The sequence below is a fragment of the Dipodomys merriami genome, unplaced genomic scaffold, assembly GCF_024711535.1.
Source record: "Dipodomys merriami isolate MVZ:Mamm:240054 unplaced genomic scaffold, mDipMer1.0.p SCAF_1, whole genome shotgun sequence".
NCBI lineage: Eukaryota > Metazoa > Chordata > Mammalia > Rodentia > Heteromyidae > Dipodomys > Dipodomys merriami.
In genome coordinates this window covers 44,486,310-44,504,845 of record NW_027202270.1, presented here as the reverse complement: position 1 = coordinate 44,504,845, position 18,536 = coordinate 44,486,310, and the positions used below count along the sequence as shown (strand labels likewise).

The following is an 18,536-nucleotide window of genomic DNA, read 5'->3' as shown; positions in this document are numbered from 1 at the left end:
CATGAACAGAATTCTGTGGCTGTGTGTCTTGATTCTGGGATTCAATATTAAGAAGGCAACTTTTTCCATGTATCCTGAGTAATTTTTCCACAGTATCTGCCTTATTAGTAATTGATCTGGCATATTAATCTTCATATCTTAATCTTTTCCATTGGCTTAAGGATTGAGCAGGAAATAGGGATAACATTTTTATTGGCCTCTTACAACTTCACTAGATGATGATTACACATAGTGGTCTTACCTAGAGGTCTGGTCCAGCTTATATTCTTCACTTGCCCTCTGTTTATTTCCTTACAGAGGGACAGAAAAATTGTATCATTGACAACTCGATTATATCCAATACCTAGTCTTTCCTTCTGCAAAGTAGGAGCAGAACTTTCTGCTTTTACATAAGGGGAATGACGTAATTTGGCTTGGCCAATGATTCCTTCTTCCTACACCTGGGTATACTCCTCCTTAAGCCATTCCCCCATCTTTACAGGTTTAAGATAAATCAATAAGTGCATATTATGATGAAAAATCCCACTAAAGTCCTTAGGCTTTGAAATCCCAAGATCAGAGAGTGTTAAGTCCTTGCTCCTCTAAAGTATCCAAAACAAAGTGCCTTGTTTGACTTTTTTTGTGGTAAGCAAAAAGAAAAAAAAAAACTTCTGCTAGGACTCTTGATTATTCTTTTCACCTCAGACTGGGCCATTTAAACACAGAGTTCAATTAAATTCAGTTACAAGTCATTCTTTCCTAACCTTGCTTTTTTTCTTTGGGTCTGCTCTAGAGCAGAATTTGGCTTATTTGCCTGTGAATACTGCCTACTCTCTTGAAATCACAAGTGCTATCTGCCTGTGCTGGTATGTCCTACTGGTGACTGATTATGCCCAACTGAGCTTTAGAAGAATGACCCAACTTGGATTCCTTGTCACTTTATTAATAACAGTATGGTTCCTCAACTGTACTATACCTTTTGCAAGAGCTTTATCTTTGTCTGTACCTCCTTTAAGATGGTATTTTCGTTGCCACATCTCTGTATATTACAGATTAGGTCCTTAAGAAAGACATACCCACCACCTTTATGTCATTAGGAACTCTGATTTGTTAGTGCTTTTACTTTAATACTATTTATCATTTGATTTTTTCCTAACCCAAACACATTTAACACAAAAAAATCACATAAAGGAAAGTATTAATATATAAAGTATAGGTTCCAGCCTGTCTCTTTGGAAAAGTGCTGACCTCATAACAAATTATGAGTAAGTGCCCAAAGCAGGATGAACCAAGAGTAATTTCTATTCATATGAAAACATAATTATAGTATACAGTCTTGTAACTAGCATAGAACTTAGTATAAATGTGACAAAGAGAAGAAAGCATAGAAGATTTTAAAAACTTATATGAGGGCCCGGTGCTGGTGGCTCACACATGTAATCCTAGTTACTCAGGAGGCTGAGATCTGAGGATTGCAGTTCAAAGCCAGCCTAGGCAAGAAAGTCCGTGAGACTCTTATCTCCAATAAACCACCAGAAACCAGAAGTGGTGCTGTGGCTCAAGTGGTAGAGCACTAGCCTTGAGTTGAAGAGCTAAGGGACAGGGCCCAGGCCCAGAGTTCAAGCCCCACAACAGACAAAAAAAAAAGAGTCAAAGCTGCCAGTCTTTGGTAGCTCACACCTGTAATCCTAACATTCAGTAAACTGAGATCTGAGGATCATAGTACAAAGCCAGGCTGGGCAGGAAAGTCCATGAGATTCTTCTCCAATTAACAACTTAACCACCAAAGAGTCTGGCTCTGACTTTAAGCCCCAGGATCAGCACACACACTCACATTCACATTCACAGACACACACACACCAAAGCCATGAGCTGGAATGTAGCTCAGCAGCAAAGTGCTTGCTTACTTAGTATGCTCAAGGCTCTGGGTTTGAGCCCAAGCACAGGTTGGGGGGTGGAGGTGGGGAAGAAGTCACTATGACTAGGCTCAATGATTGTGAATTAGAAATAAAAATATACTCACTTTTGTTTTAAATCAAAGCTAAATGACTATACATTTAAGCTCTGAGCAATGGAAAAATAAATCTATGAAGGAAATGTCAGCTTGCTTTCCCAGAAATAAGCAGATTGTAATTCTCTTTAGCTCAAAGCTACTTGGCACCCAGAAACTTTGACTCTGGGTAGCAAACAAATTCCCAACTTGCTGTTAAGCCAAACTTTAAAGGCCAGTAGTAGGAAATGAGCTGTACTAGCAAATGGGTAAGCCCAGATCAATGTTTTTTTTTTCCTTCTAAAGTAAACAAAAGATCTGCAAAAGTATTTCCTTGCACCATTTGGCAAGAGAAAGCAGCACCTGGAGAGTGAGTTAGGAAGGCAGAGCATAGAAGTAAAACAAGGATGGTTATAATGAAGCTTTGTCTCACTAATCTCCAGAGCCCAAGTGTTCTATTAGGCAACAAAGCTGCAAATGAAGAGATACTCAGAGTGGGTGATTAAGAATACATTCACAAAAAGGATGAATAGATACATACTTTTCTGGATCCTGAATTTTGTTTTTCATTTAGAATTTTTCTTTTTAACTCTTCTAGATTCAAAGTGGGGTGGATGTATGAAAATAAATGAGGGCTGTGAAGGGAGAAGTACAAGCATTGCGAAAAGCAATTACCCTGCTTCGGTGCAGCATGTGATGCTGGCAATTTCGGAAATTTTCTTTCAGTTGATTTTCAGTGTGAATTCCCAGTACTGCTGGAAGGGTGGGGTAAGGGGAGTGCAGGCGTGTTGTCTCTCCTTACCTGAGGGAACAGGGCACAACTAAAGATATATGGAGAAGGATCATTCTGCCCAACAGGATAGCCTCAGGAGGAAGACAAGTTACCCTTGGGAGGCAGGAACTAAGAGAAATGAAGCAGCAATTTCATGCTGTTGCTTATACTAAGTAAGTACAGGCCATTAAAAAAAAATTAAAGCCCACTAATTAATGCAAGTGTCTCAACAGCTTCTCAACATTTATTTTAGGAAGTCACAGGTTTGGCACTTTTTCCCAGTGAAAAAGCATTAAAGCTTTGATTGATGAGTGCCTTTCCCCAACCTTTTATGAAAAACCAACACTTGATATACAAAGATTAACTGCGGGAAAAAATAATTCTGCTTTTGCTGCAGTGAACTAGGAAGTGTTACAAAAAGGAGCATTGGGTTGGGAATACTGCCAACAAATTTTATAAGCATAACAAAATTCCTATTTTTCCTGGACTGAACCTCACCAGTCCAAGTAAGATGATGCGTGGGGCTGGTTAAGAAGCAATTAATGCATACTTTTATTTGGTAGGTAATATCTGATAGAAAAGTCCTTGCCATCCCCCTGGATCTTAGTTCCTGTGGCCTTTCTTAGTGCCTACCTGCAGGAGAAAATCAAAGTTAAAGTCATAGATTATTGGGATGCCAAGTTCACAATTACCTCACCACTGTTTGTGACCACTTGAAGTCAATGTGCTCTTCTAGTATTGACTTTTTCCCCATTTATATAATGTTAATGTGTATTTTTATTCATTCACCTGCCTCTGGCTGTTTCTTACTAAAGGTTAAGTGGTTGTGAAACCACAGGCATTGGAGAATCAAAAACTGGTTTTTTTTAAAGCTCTTGGCCAAGAAGTGGTGCCTTGTAGCTGCCTCTGACAGCTCCAGAGGCAGCTGAGTGGCTTCCTATGACCATCTGTTGGGTTTTGTTTCATCACTTTCATGCCAACCTGCTTTGCCTGAGTGAGGGTCACTATGTTCTAAGACCCTCTAAAACAGTGCTCAAAGGGGTGCTCAGAGGCCTCCTAGGCCTCTCCTACAGGTGCACTTGCTTTTTCAGTCTGATGCTATTTTTCATACCCTCTGTGGGCACTCAGCCGCAGAACTATTATTACTTGCTTGTTACTGCATGTGGCTGATTCAAAATCATAGGAAAGAGTAATTTTGTCTTCAACACCTCTTCACTGTCATTTGAGGCATATGTTAATGAAAGACAGATTTTGGCATCTACTCGCCTCTGTAGCTCCAAGGCCACAATATAAATTCATTATAAATGAAGATGCAACTGTTATTTATATTTATAGCTACACCAAAGCCATCTTGCAGGTACCTTTGTGCATCTCAAATCCCAAACCATATTCTAATAAATGCTCAACATTTCATGCTTGAATTGGCATTAATGTGGCATTAATGTACATACGGTGTTTTAAATAAAGATGTTTTCACTCATGCTTTATTATTGACACCTCCTGACTTCACATATTTTAGCTTACAGTAGAGATGAATCCCTTTGAAGACATTTAAGGGCTCCCTGTAGTCCCCCCTCTTGCAGCACAGAATGCCTCTTTTCTTTAAAGTGAGGAGTATGCAATGGTGCATGCTCAGCAAGGAGGGGTGCCAAGTACATTGCTGAAGCCTACGAGGGGGGAGGGGCAAACCCAGAACTGAACATATGCAGAATGCTGAAAAGAACTGATTGAAAGCTTTTTGCCATGCCATTTCTCTTGGGTTGTTTCCTTTCCTTCCTTCTCAATTTATAGTTCTGTTCAAGAGCAATCTACTTATTTCATAGAAATATTGAATTTAGAATGAGCCCTAACCTCAAAGCTTATCTGATGCAAACTCCCACCCATTTTTCTAGCTCTATTCTTGACTCAGTAACTCTCACTTCTCCTGTACCTTTCCCATCAGTGCTTGTGCTCTTCAGCTCAAAGTGCAGTGATGAGAATAGAGGTTTGGGATTAGACAGTTTGGGGATTAGGCATCGTGGCTCTGCCACTTAGCAGCTCTGATCTCCTAATATGACAGAATCTTGATCTTACCTGTAAAATGGTTACAATAAAAGCTAATTCACAGGAGTTTGAGGATTAAATGAAGTACTACATACAATATGCACAAAACTTCCCACCCACAGCCAAGGGCAGAACAGCTGAAGGTTCAATAGGAAATGGGACCCATGCTTTCCTGTGTAACTCTCAGGTATAACTTTTCCACAGTGTCATACTGTTTTTCTCATGATATACCATACAACCATTGGAAAAACTATTTGTTGATTATTGGGTATGCAGCCTTGTAGACTACAAATGCAGCCATTAATAACAATGCTTCATATATGTTCAGCGTTCTAGAATTTACAATGTGCTTTCAGGAGAGGAGCAAATAGGTACACCAACATGTAGCCTATTGTAGAGGCATGAAGAATGAGCAAAGAAGCTTTGAAAGCGGTCTATTGGGGATGCAAGTGTGAAGTCATCTGCACTTGTGAAGATCAGAATTAACAATTAGAAGTAGCTATGCATGATATGCTCAGGCTTCCAAACTTAGATGAGCTAGAAAGCCATAGGAATACAGTATAGAAGTTTTAAAGCAACAATGTAACTTACTTGAACTTTAATAATCCAGATGGCTTTAGGTTTTGCACCCAGAAGGGCAGCTATTTGCATATGGGCAGCTATTTTCATGTACAAACTAAAATACAGCAATGATTTAGTTACATAATGGTAGAAACCAGGATGTGTTCACAATTTGGTGACAAGGCATATGGAACTGAAACAAGCAAGGCAAATAAGTTCTCAGAAGTCGATGTTAACTGGGTGTTTCAAGGCAGACAAATGTGACATGCTGAATCCAAAACTTATAATAATAGAAACTGTTATCTTGACTTTCCTACAACCTTCTTAAGCAATTCTTCATGTAAGAATTTTTACACTTGGACAATGCTCAAAGTGAATTTTTAGAAAGGGAGAAAAATGGTGGGTGCATTTTAAATATATTTCATTGTTTCTGTAGTGTAAAAAGATGAAGGAATGTTTCTTTTTTTTCTGTGAGAAAGAAAATGGTCCTGTTGAAATTCAGCTCCCTCAGAAGATGGATATTTGAAGATCAGAATACCTAACCAACTGGTCCTAGCTTTATGGATGAGGGTAAAATTAGAATTTCATGCGGTTATCAAATATTTTAAGCTAATACTCAAGTAGATGCATTTTGTAACACTTCATGATTTTTTAGTTATTTATAGGCAAAATTCCAAATAGGCCTTTCCCTGTCTTTTTTCTACTAAAATCTACTGTTTTCTCCAGCCATGAGCCCTTGAGCCCAATGTAAGTAGTATACTGCATAGGTAAAAGTCTAACTGGACAAACGAAAGACCAGGGGAGAGGGCTTGCTGTGTAGCCATATGGAATGGGAAAGCTACACTGGACAGAGCCTAAGACAGCTCAGTTTGCATCTCATAGTCCAAATTTGGTTGGTGTATTTTTGAAACTTCTAAAGGTTAACTCACATGCTGTAATACATTATAGAAAAACACGAAGCTGAATTTTACTGTGCCAGTCAAGAGGCTGGCTTAAATCTGCTATTTAGAACTGAGAGAGACAGTACAATTTACATGTGTGAGAATGTGAGAATAATTTTACCTTCTGTTGTTTTTAAAACCACCTTGGGCCATGGTTTTTAAATGGAGACACAAGAAGATCTGCTGGGGTTCCCATAGCAACATTAATTTATCTAAACTGTCCTTGTATGTAATACTTTCACCACTTGTTAGGCTTTTAAATGTACATTTTAATTATGAAATACAACAGAGTTAAGAGGCTCAGGAAAAGTTTGACTTTTACATTTGCTGATGTATGCATATTTAAACAGAAACCCTGGTAACTGTATTTCCAAGGACTCTGCCACCAAGGCAAGTTTATGCAAAACTCTTTCTGTGGTCTTGTAGCCATTTATCTCTAACCTCATTTCATTCCATTCTATAGACAACTCTCCAATCAAACTCTCTTAAGATATTTGTAAAACTCTCTGGCTAGGATGAAACAGAAAACAACCAACCAAGCTCAGATGGCTCCCTCCTGTATTCTAGGCTTCTATTATTCACCTCAGATAGTTCTTGTATTCTAGGCCTCTATATTCTAGGGGCCTCTTGCCATTCATTCTCCACTATCCTCATAATTAATGCCCCCTACCAAACAGACTTGTCTTTTCACAATATTCTGAGAACAGAAGGTCAAAGACAAGCTAGAAGCCCATTTCCTTCCGGAAAATTTGTCCCCATTCTTTTCAGAGCCAATCTCTCCTTTTGAACTGTGACTGCTGCTACCATTACTACATGAGACGTCAGTGGTTACTATCAATTTCTTCAGGATTTCTGTGACTCATAACAAAAGTTTACCATTTAGTTTTCCATTTGAGCATTTGTTGAGATATTATCTTAGATCACGATTTAGAGGTTAGCATATAAATGCTTTGCAAGCCAGACCCTACTTAGGCTCATTGAAACAGGGCTGGATGTTTACTGACTATATTATTCCATAAAATTCAATGGACTGTAAGTATTCAGTAAATAGTGTATAATTAAAGGTCCATCTCAGGAACTCCAGTTTTACAAAATATAATTTGCAAGCCAGTGTATTTCCTTCCTGAGGCAAGTTAGTAAATCTCTAAAGTTACAAGCATTTTCTAGAATGTGACAGTTGTCTCAAAGAAAACAAAATTTATACATCTAAGAATAGATTGAAAGTAATGTTATCATGGACTACTCCAAACTATCATTGCATTTTAAATATTAATATATGAATTTTTTAAAAATTAGAGAACAAAAAACAATACACCTTCATGTTGGACTTGTAGCTTTCCCTACAAAGCCTGCCACCTCTTTGCTACCAAATGATGATAGAAAAAAGTTTGATTGTTTAAGAAATGCTTTAAGAAGCCTAATGAACAAGTAACTTTTTCCTACTGCTTCAAAAATGCCAGGTTATGGTTTCTCAGAGTTATCTGACTTCTATCAGTAATTTCATGTTTATAAAAATTCAAGGAAGGGGCTGGGAAGGTGGCTCAGTGGTAGAGCGCTTGCCTTGCATGCATAAGGCCCTGGGTTCGATTCCTCAGCACCACATAAGCAAAAAGAAAAAAAACGGAAATGGCGCTGTGGCTCAAGGGGTAGAGCACTAGCCTTGAGCTGAAGAGCTGAGGGACAGTGCCCAGGCCCAGAGTTCAGGCCCCATGACTGGACCCCCAAAAAAAAAATTCAAGGAAGAAACAAACTGATTAGATGTAATAGTCACTTATATTTGCTTAAAATGAACAAGCTTACCTATGACAAAACAGCAGGAAACAAATTCTCTTCTCTCATTGTCAGCTAGAAATGAAAATTTTGGGTGCTGGAAAAACTGGTTAAACACCTGCAGAAAACTAAAACAAGATCTGTAGACATCACCCTGCACTAGAATTAACTCCAAATGGATCAAAGACCTCGAAGTCAAAGCAGACACCCTGAAAACATTACAGGAAGGAATAGGAGAAGCTCTAGGGCTCCTTGGCACAGGCTGAAATTTTCTTATTAAAGACCCAGAAACACAACAAATCAAAGAAAGGTTGGACAAACGGGATTGCATGAAACTGCAGAGCTTCGGCATGGCAAAGGACACAGCAAGATCGATAGAAAGCTCACAGATTGGGAGATCTTCACTAGCCATACAACAGACAAGGGGCTCATGTCTAAAGTATACTTAGAACTCAAAAAAATTAAATCCCCCAACAACAAATCCTCAACTGCCTGATTAATAAGTGGGCTAAAGACTTTAAGAGAAACTTCTCTGAAGAGGAAATAAGAATGGCCAATAGACACATGAAGAAATGCTCAACTTCTTTAGCCATAAAAGAAATGCAAATCAAAACAATATTGAGATTCCACCTCACCCCAGTTAGAATGGCTATAATCAAGAAATCTAATAACAACATATGCTGGAGGGGATATGAGAGAAGGGAACCCTACTGCATTGTTGGTGGGAATGTAAACTTGTTGAACCACTTTGGAAAGCAGTATGGAGGTTCCTAAAAAGACTACACAGAGAGCTCCCCTATGACCCAGCCACTTTTAGGCATTTACCCAAATGATCACAAACAAGGCCATACTAAAGCTACCAGCACAACTATGTTTACTGCAGCATTATTCACCATAGCTAAGATATTTACCCAAATGATCACAAACAAGACCATACTAAAGCTACCAGCACAACTATGTTTACTACAGCATTATTCACCATAGCTAAGATATTTACCCAAATGATCACAAAACAAGGCCATATTAAAGCTACCAGCACAACTATGTTTACTGCAGCATTATTCACCATAGCTAAGATATGGAACCAATCCAAATGCCCCTCAGTAGATGAATGGATCAAGAAAATGTGGTGTGTGTGTGTGTGTGTGTGTGTGTGTGTGTGTGTGTGTGTGTGTGTGTGTGTGTGTGTGTGTGTGTGTGTGTGTGTGTGTGTGTGTGTGTGTGTGTGTGTGTGTGTGTGTGTGTGTGTGTGTGTGTGTGTATAAAATGGAATTCTATGCCTCCATCAGAAAGAATGACATCGCCCCATTTGTTAGGAAATGGAAAGACTTGGAAAAAATTATATTAGTAAAGTAAGCCAGACTTAAAGAAACATAGGCACCATGGTTTCCCTTATCTGCAATAACTAGTATATGTCTAGGACAAGCAGAAGAGGTCTGGGCTGGGAAGGTTGCTCAGTGGTAGAGTGCTTGCCTTGCATGCATGAGGCCCTGGGTTCAATTCTCTCAGCACCACATAAGAAAAAAAAAAAAGCCGGAAGTGGCTCTGTGGCTCAAGTGGTACAGTGCTAGTCTTGAGCTGAGCTGAGGGACAGTGCCCAGGCCCAGAGTTCAGGCCCCAGGACTGGACCCTCCCCATCTCTTCCCCCCCCCAAAAAAGAGGTCAAAAGCTATGTACACATGACCATATAACCTGATGCTAAGCGAAATGAACCCCAAGATAGGGACACAGAGGTTTTGTCTTTGTTGCTGTACTTTGTATAATGTACTATGTGAATTTTTTTTGTTTCTTTGTACATTCTTTCCTCATGGTACAACCCTGTTGTCACTGTAATTGATTCCAGTATTGCAGTGTCCTGGATCTTGTATATACATTTTTCTAATTTGGGGAGGGGAAGGGAAATAACAAAATTCTGAAATAAGGATACAGGATGGCCCATTGCAACAATGAGATGTACAAGACAGTATGTTGAAAACAAACTTTACAACCTTGTGGGGGGCAGGGTGGGGGAGGGGAGGGAGAAGTTGGGGAGGTAAGGAGGAAAGAGATGGAAGGGGAAAAATAAAGGAAGGTATAACAATGCTCGATAGGAAATGGACTCATTACCTTGCTCTTGTAACTGTAACCCCTCTGTACAATATCTTTACAATAAAACAATAAAAATATATATTAAAAAAAAGAAATGAAAGATTTGTACGAGTCTTTGAGTAGTATTGTCCTCTCATAGTTCAATCATAAGAAAGGTGTGAAAATTACAGGTTGGAAAAATTTTGAGTCCACTTCAATGGTTTCTGGAATTTTCCTTGGACCCATACTCGGTGCATTTTCACTTGTTTTTTTCTATTGACTTGTAAGCGATGATCAACCAGATTTTGCTTTTCATATAACCCAGCCTTGTGGAACATATGGTGGACTTCTCCTTTGAGACAAAAATAGAAATCAAAGATGAGACATGACTAGATAGAAGGGAGGTAATGAGCAACTGAACACGTATGGAATGACTGGTCATCTAAATTCATTTACACCAAGGAGCGCTGTCTTATCTATTACAAAGAAGTTAAGGAACATTATAAAAGCAGAATATTTTTGTTTTTTACTTTACTTCATAAAAATATACTATGTAACCTGTAATCCTACGTACTGAGGAGGCTGAGATCTGGGAATCATGGTTCAAAGCCAGCTTGAGCAGAAAAATCCATGAGACTTTTGACTCCAATTAACTAGCAAAAAGCCAGAAGTAGAGCTATGGTTCAAGTGGTAGTGCACTCACTTTGAACAAAAAAATATCAAGGACAGTGCCCAGGCCCTGAATTCAAGCTCCAGGACCTGCATTTGTACTTGCGCGCACACACACACACACACACACACACACACATACACACACACACACACACACACACACACAAATATGTAGTCATATAAACAGGCTAACACAGGCAGGCAATAACAGGTAGGTAAAACTATTGGTTGCAGCTGTTGATACGTTGAGAGGTACCTTCTTTCTGAGCATTCTTTGGTTTACGGTGATCCAAAATGGCATATTATAGGAGTATTCACATTGTTTGGTGAAATCCTTGAATACAAGATTCATCTGGCAATGTCAAAAATGTTTTTTCTAATAAGAAATTAACCAGAGATAAGTAATGTTTAAAAAAAAAAAATCTCAGGGCTGGGAAGGTGGCTCAGTGGTAGAGCGCTTGCCTTGCATGCATGAGGCCCTGGGTCCGATTCCCAGTACCACATAAACAAAAAGAAAAAAAGCCAGAAGTGCTGCTGTGGCTTAAGTGGTAGAGCACTAGCCTTGAGCTGAAGAGCTGAGGGACAGCGCCCAGGCCCAGAGTTCAGGCCCCACAACCGGGCCCCCCCCCAAAAAAAAATCTCAGGACCTTGTGCTTGCAAGACAAGTAATCTCCTATTGAGCCACATCTCCAGTCCTTAGACAAATGATTTTTTTATTGCTTTAAAAAAATTTCTCCTTTAGCTGTGGCATATTCAGTTGTTTTCATATCCAGGCTAACACTCTCTCCAATTACATTCAGCACCTCTACTTCAGTGTGAGGGTGAAACAAGTCACTTCCTATAGCAGCTTTAATGAAAAGAGATGAAAAGGAAAAAAAAGGCCATTTTCAAGCTTTTATGTAGAACAGTTATAAGCACCAAAGTAATAAGACATCTGATGTTATATCAATGACTGAAGCCTCCTTTTATAGCTTTTGAATTTTTCTGCAAATAATAACCAAAAAGAATTTTCATGGCTAATTATTTACACTTATATATTGGCATACCTTTTGTGAAGAAATACGCTCTGGTACCATCTCCTCGAACATAAAAATTTTCAGATAAACAATGCCCTAAAAAGTAATAGTGAGAACTTGGTATTTCCTTTAAAAAACAATAATAAAAACCAAAACAATTTGACATGAAATATAAACAAAGCATTGTTCAAGACAGATGAAAATAACCTCAACACATTGTAGTATTACCTTTTTTAAAACGAAGTTGAGTCTTATCATATCTTCCATAGTCCCGAAATAACAGCATTCCCCCAGGCTTCAGTAACTTAGAGAGTCGGTTGACAACTCCTTGCATCCTTTGAAAGCAAAGTAAAATACTCAGTGGAGATCTTTCATATACCAGATTTAACTTTCTTAAAAACAAAATAGGAAAAGCTCAACAGGCCAGAAATATAACCTACAAATATAAGGGCAACAAAACCAAAAATATTTTGTCAAAAAGTTTAAAAAAAAAAAAAGACTGATTTGCTAAATGATCAGACTGAAAAGGCCAAGAGTTAAGGAAAAGAACAATGATGTATGATGCCAAGTTGAACTGTGAAACCACGGATGTTCCTGATATTTACAGCAAAGCAAGGTGGCTGAAGGAGACAAAAGGTAAAGGTATTTCATTTTCCCTGTAAAACTACACACACACACACACACAAACACACACACACACACTATAGATATATATGCCCCCCTCCCCACTCTTCTGGGCTACTCCAAATTGTATGTATTAAACAGGGATCATCCTTCTTCTGAATTAGCTCATTCTACTGGTTTTATTTAGTTCAAAGATACAATTATTCATTTACCTCATGGATTCTTTTCACTTATTACACTATTTTCTATTTGTTCCCCTCTAGTACTTTCATCAGTATAAACTTTTATCTCCTGAAGCCTGGAAACAGAATCACTTACTAATAATGCACCAATAATTTTTCCTCAATGTCACCAATAAGTTACTTCTTTATAAAATCGTGGCTTTGCCAAATTACCTCCTGCACAAAAATTTCCATGATTTTAATCCATTGGGAAAATGTTTATTTCTTAATTTTTATCTCTTAAGATCTAATACTGACCCCAATGAATCATAACATTTTTTCTACTACTTCTGAACCTAAGGCATCTCTTCGAATTTAACAAATTGACATGCTTGGTTCTGCAGCCTATCCCTTTGCTAATATGGTTTCCTCTCCTCCTTACTCCGTATTCTCCTCCTTACTCTTTGCCTATTTAAATCTTACTTATACCCTGATTCTCAGCTTAATGCTGGGAAGCCCTTCCTTTCTTCCCTTTCCTATGTATACTGCTTATGTGGCATTCTGTCAAATATAACCATTTAAAACTGCTGTTAATTTAGTGTCTCTGGTTATGTGTTTATGGCTCTTGTGATTATGGGCTAGGATAGCAAAGATTCAGATCTTACATTAATACTGAGTGACAAGAGTTAGCAGCAAGTTCTACTGAGAAGAACCCATGAAGCCCACTAGGAAGAACAAAGTATAAAACTGATTACCAGGGCTGGGAAGGTGGCTCAGTGGTAGAGCGCTTGCCTTGCATGCATGAGACCCTAGGTTCGATTCCTCAGCACCACATAAGCAAAAAGAAAAAAGCCAGAAGTGGTGCTGTGGCTCAAGTGGTAGAGCATTATCCTTGAGCTGAAGAGCTGAGGGACAGCACCCAGGCCCAGAGTTCAGGCACCACAACGGGACCCCCCCCCAAAAAAAAAACAAGCAAAAATAAACTGATTACCAATGCATTACAGTTTAGCTGGGTGATAAGTCCTTGCCATATCTGCTTTATCTAAGTGACCCAAAGCTACTTAAGTATTTTGTTTTGAACATAAGGACTTTAGATCAGATAATCTGCAAATTCCTTCCAATTAAAACACTGCTCAGTGAATGGGTTGAAAGATTATATCATTTGGGGCTGGGAAGGCTCAGTAGTAAAGTGCTTGCCTAGCAAGCATGAGGCCCTGGGTTCGATTCCTCAGCACCACATAAGCAGAACAAGCCAGAAGTGGTGCTATGGCTCAAGTGGTAAAGCGCTAGCCTTGAGCTCAAGAGCTCAAGGACAGCGCCCAGGCTGAGTTCAGGCCACACAACCAACCAACAACAATAACAAAAAAGATGATATCATTTTATGAACATGGCAGTTATGCAATGAACGCTACTTTAAAACAAGAGAGAAATATGAGAGAAAAGGAGGATATTCTTAGGAGAAGATCACAAGGGCTCAATAGTTATGTGCATATGACCATATAAAATGATGCTTATTAAAATGAACTAGAAGAAACTAAAACAAGTTTTTTTATTGTATTGATTGAGGTCCTTTTTATTTTCTTTTTTCTTTGGTATATTTTCTTTTGTCACTGTTTTCGGTTTCTGTACTTTTGTCTTGTATGTAAGTTTATCTGGTTTGGGGAAGTAAAGGGAAGCACAGAAATGGTGGGACCAAGGGTGAACTAATTCAGCAGTGATGCTCACTAGACATATATTGGATATCAACTATATAGCTTGGGGGATGGGAGGATAGGAAGGGAAAAACTGAGAAAATGGGGAGGGGTGACACTGCTCAAAAAGAAATGTACTCATTACCTAACTTATGTAACTGTAACCCCTCTACATATCATCTTTACTATATATATATATTTTTTTTGGAGGGGGGGTCCAGTCGTGGGGCCTGAACTCTGGGCTTGGGCCCTGTCCCTCAGCTCTTCAGCTCAAGGCTAGCGCTCTATCACTTGAGCCACAGTGCCACTTCCAACTTTTTTCTTTTTGCTTATGTGGTGCTGAGGAATCGGACCCAGGGCCTCATGCATGCAAGGCAAGCACTCTACCACTGAGCCACTTTCCCAGCCCCACAATAAATATTTTTAAAACTAAATAGTATGATTAGATGAATAGCTCTTTTGGAAATTTGGAATATATTGCTGGGTACCAGTGGTCATGCCTGTAATCCTAGCTACTCAGGAGTCTGAGATCTGAGGATCTCAATCCAAAGCCAGCCTGGGCAGGAAAGTCTGTGAGACTCTTCTCTCCAATTAAGTACCCAAAAAGCCAGAAGTGAAGCTGTGACTCAAATGGTAGAGTGCTAGCTTTGCAGAGAAGAGAAGAGAAGAGAAGAGAAGAGAAGAGAAGAGAAGAGAAGAGAAGAGAAGAGAAGAGAAGAGAAGAGACGGAGCTCAGCAGCTCCTAGGCCCTGAGTTCAAGCCCCATGACTGCCTAAAAAAATGTCTGGAATATAAATTGGGGATAAAGTCAGTGGTAGAACAACTATACATACAGGAAGGAGGGAAGGACGGGAGGAAGGATAGAAAGAAAAAGGAAGAGAGAAGACAGAAAGGAGGAAAGAAAGAAAGAAAGAAAGAAAGAAAGAAAGAAAGAAAGAAAGAAAGAAAGAAAGAAAGAAAGAAAGGAAGGAAGGAAGGAAGGAAGGAAGGAAGGAAGGAAGGAAGGAAGGAAGGAAGGAAGGGGGAGAGATGGAGGGAGGGAAGGAAGGAAAGAAGGAAAGAAAGAAAAAAGAAAAGAAGGAAGGAAGGGAGGGAGGGAGAGAGGAGGGAGGGAGAGAGAAGGAAGGAAAATCATATTTAAGCCTTACAATACTTTCAGAATGAATGTTTTATGTACAAAGCAACATCTCTGTAATTATTAGTAAAACAAAGATGAAACTAAAATGCGGGGAAAAAATAAGTACTCCAAAATGTAGCTCCTTCCTTCTTAAGGTCTTTTCCTCCAACTGTCCTTTACTGTCTGGGATTAGGAAAAGAGGCAAGGAGAGGACAGCTTGATTTCTTGTTCAGTTCCATTTGGTTCAGACTATAGTTCTGGAGCCAGTTCCTAGGAAGTGCTGGGGACGGGATGGGCAAGACAAGAGTAGGACAAAGTACTCCCCGCTCAACTGACTCTGCTGTCCTTAATTATCTCTCAATGGAGGGAGAGGACAAGGAAAAGAAAATATTAAAAATAAACATGAATATGTGTTCACTATCCACACAATGCTTAGACCTACAGAAAATATCTTATACTTTCTTTTCTGTCAGTTACAAGAAGGATGGTTAGATTTACTGTGGTAGCCTCCTATAAAAGTAAAGCTAAACATTTTTTTAAACCAAAACATTTTTTCCAATTAAGCTAGAACCCCCAAACTTCGGGTCTAACTGAATTGCTTGACATTTATTTGTGCCAAGATTTTCCAAACTGCCACAAAGTTCCTTTTCTGGAACTTGCCTAGAGGCAAATCTACTACTTACAATTCTAACGGATCCTAGAGACATTGCTTGGGCTTTTCACTTGCTGCTGCCCATATTCCAGTCACTCATCTTAATATAATTAACGAATTCATAACTTTTTTGGGGTGGGTTTCATTATGTTGCTCAGGTCAGCCTCTAATTATTCCACGCAAGTGATCTTCCTGTGTCAGTCTCCTGAGTTGCTGAAACTTCAAGTATATACCACAGTAGGTACCTAGCTCACTTAAGTTATATATTTAGACCAATTCCACGTAGGAAAGAAAGAGATACTGACATGGTACATCTGAATTTACTTTATAATAAACAGAATGAAACACTCTACTAGAAAAGCAATAGTCTCAAGACATCTGCTTCCTCTTTTTTTAACATTAAATTCAAATCATGACAAAATACATTATCTAATTTCAATAGTCTTTTTGCAGTCCTGTTTAGAATTTATACATTTCCTGTTATGAGTGCCAAATAGGAAATCTTGTTCTTTATCCACCTACATAATCTCTTTAACTATTCATATAAGGTAACAAAATACACAGATGATATCTTTCTGCTAGTACTCGAACATGGCCAACAGATTAACAGATTGGCAGAAATTTAAGAAATAAGTGATAGCAATGAAAGGAAAAAGTAGCTTCATGAAACTTGATATACTTATAGGTACAAATATAACTCTCTTTTGGATTTCTTTGGAAATATAATTTATTCTCCTTAAGTGAACAAAGTGTTCATCTTTTCAAAGTAAAAAGTCAGTGTTCTAGTGACTTTGTAATTGCAAAGAAAGAAGCACATGGTAACTCCATTTCTGTGAGAAAGGATTACATTCACCAAAGTGGTGGGTCCAGGTCTGTTCACTCTTCCTGGAGACTGTGAAAACTAAGTTTCAGGAAGCTTTATAAAAGCACAAGTCCTGACTTATCACACACATGCTCAAACTCACAGAAGGCAGCAAGATTTTGAAGAAAGTGATCATTTCCATTGCTTGTAAGACCTTGTTAACTTGCTGCAGAAAAGCTGCATTTGTAGTTTTAAAATAGTGTTCAAATACAAAAAAAATTGTATTTTAATCTGAGGATATAGCCCAGTGATAGAGTACTTGCCTAGCATTCCCAAGTGTGTATTTGTGTGTGTGTTCATGTCTCTGTGTGTGATTGTAATCAGCCCACCTTAGATCATAAAGGTCCAAGGATAATCTGGCAAATCACTGCAACTCCAAATTCCTTAGCAGGCTTCTTTAAGATAAAATTTTAAAAGCCTATCAGCAAACCTGTGTGAAGTCAAACAGACCTTAAGTCAAATAGACCTTAAGTCCACCTCCTGAACATTCAGGAAGATGCTAAATCAAAGATGTTTGTTTCTGATCACCAAGTACAATTTTCCTTCTGGGAGACTATTAGGCTGTGCTGAATTTATAATTTCCTTGAAGCACTGTCACTTTTAATAGGTATGTGTCTTGCCAGAATATGCTCACTTCATTCTGACAGTGACAGAAAGCTCACTAATGAAACAGTTTGACCAGTTTCTTTCTTCAAGTGGGAAGAAAGGGGGAAGGAGGAACTGCATTTAAAAGGCTGCATATTATACATAATGTAGTTCACGAAATAATAAATTCAAGATTTGTCATTTTTACTTTGATAGTTCTAAAAACCACTCTTGACAAAGGGGCTTTACATATCTGCTTTGCCCTTTTGTCGTCATTTACCTGTCAGGATGAATAGAAGAGAGCACAAAGACAAGGAGGACGACATCCAGGATCCCGTCTGGGAAAGGGTAGGGCAAGCCATCCTCACATACGTCGTGCACAAAGGCGGAACACTGGGAGGCCCTGTAGGATGAGTGTGCCTGGCACAATGAAGGAATAATAATTTTTTTTTTATGTTAGATTTCCCAGAGGATTTTCCTTAATGAAAAGGTCAGTTTTTTAAAAATTTAATTTAATTTAATTTTTTTACCCTTTCTCTCAAGAGTCTTCATCCCATAAATCTAAATGCACTTATTTCCAATTCAGTACTCTGGTAGCTTATTTCAAGCTGCCCCAAAATATGAAACCCAGCACTTGGCCTTGGTGACAGTGTTTTTGAAGGCCTACTGTGTTCAGAGGAACTGAGCAATGCTCCAACTCTCCCACTGCTTTCTGTTTTCTATACTATGTGTTCAAAATTAGATGACAGTGACAGGTATACAATGGAAGCATGTTAAGCCACTTAATTGGAGTCTTTAACTCCCATTTCCTAAACAGAGACCAGGAAATGTTTTTTTCTTTTTCTATTTCTCCCTACTTCAACTTGGTTATAATAAAAGAAATCCTTGCTAAGAAACAAACAAATAAAAAACATTCAATTGTATATGTAAAAATGGAATAGTATATGAACTATTTCAATAAAGTTTTTAAAGTTGTATTTAAAAGTAATTTTAAAAAGTTACACTAAAGTAACACACACACACAGACACATAC

At 38.6% G+C, this 18,536-nt stretch overlaps 1 protein-coding gene across 2 annotated transcripts in view; it reads right to left on the bottom strand.

The window, feature by feature from the left end:
* Positions 1-9,731: 9,731 nt before the first annotated feature.
* Mettl8 (methyltransferase 8, tRNA N3-cytidine) overlaps positions 9,732-18,536 on the bottom strand; it is an 83,553-nt gene continuing 74,748 nt past the window's right edge. For both annotated transcript variants that reach the window (XM_070021068.1, XM_070021078.1), the window contains 4 exons: positions 17,784-17,923; positions 12,040-12,146; positions 11,842-11,907; positions 9,732-10,475 (listed from right to left, as the gene is read on the bottom strand). In XM_070021068.1, coding sequence (XP_069877169.1) covers positions 10,309-10,475; positions 11,842-11,907; positions 12,040-12,146; positions 17,784-17,923 — 480 coding nt within the window. In that variant the 3' untranslated portion in view covers positions 9,732-10,308. The remainder of the gene's footprint in view (positions 10,476-11,841; positions 11,908-12,039; positions 12,147-17,783; positions 17,924-18,536) is intronic.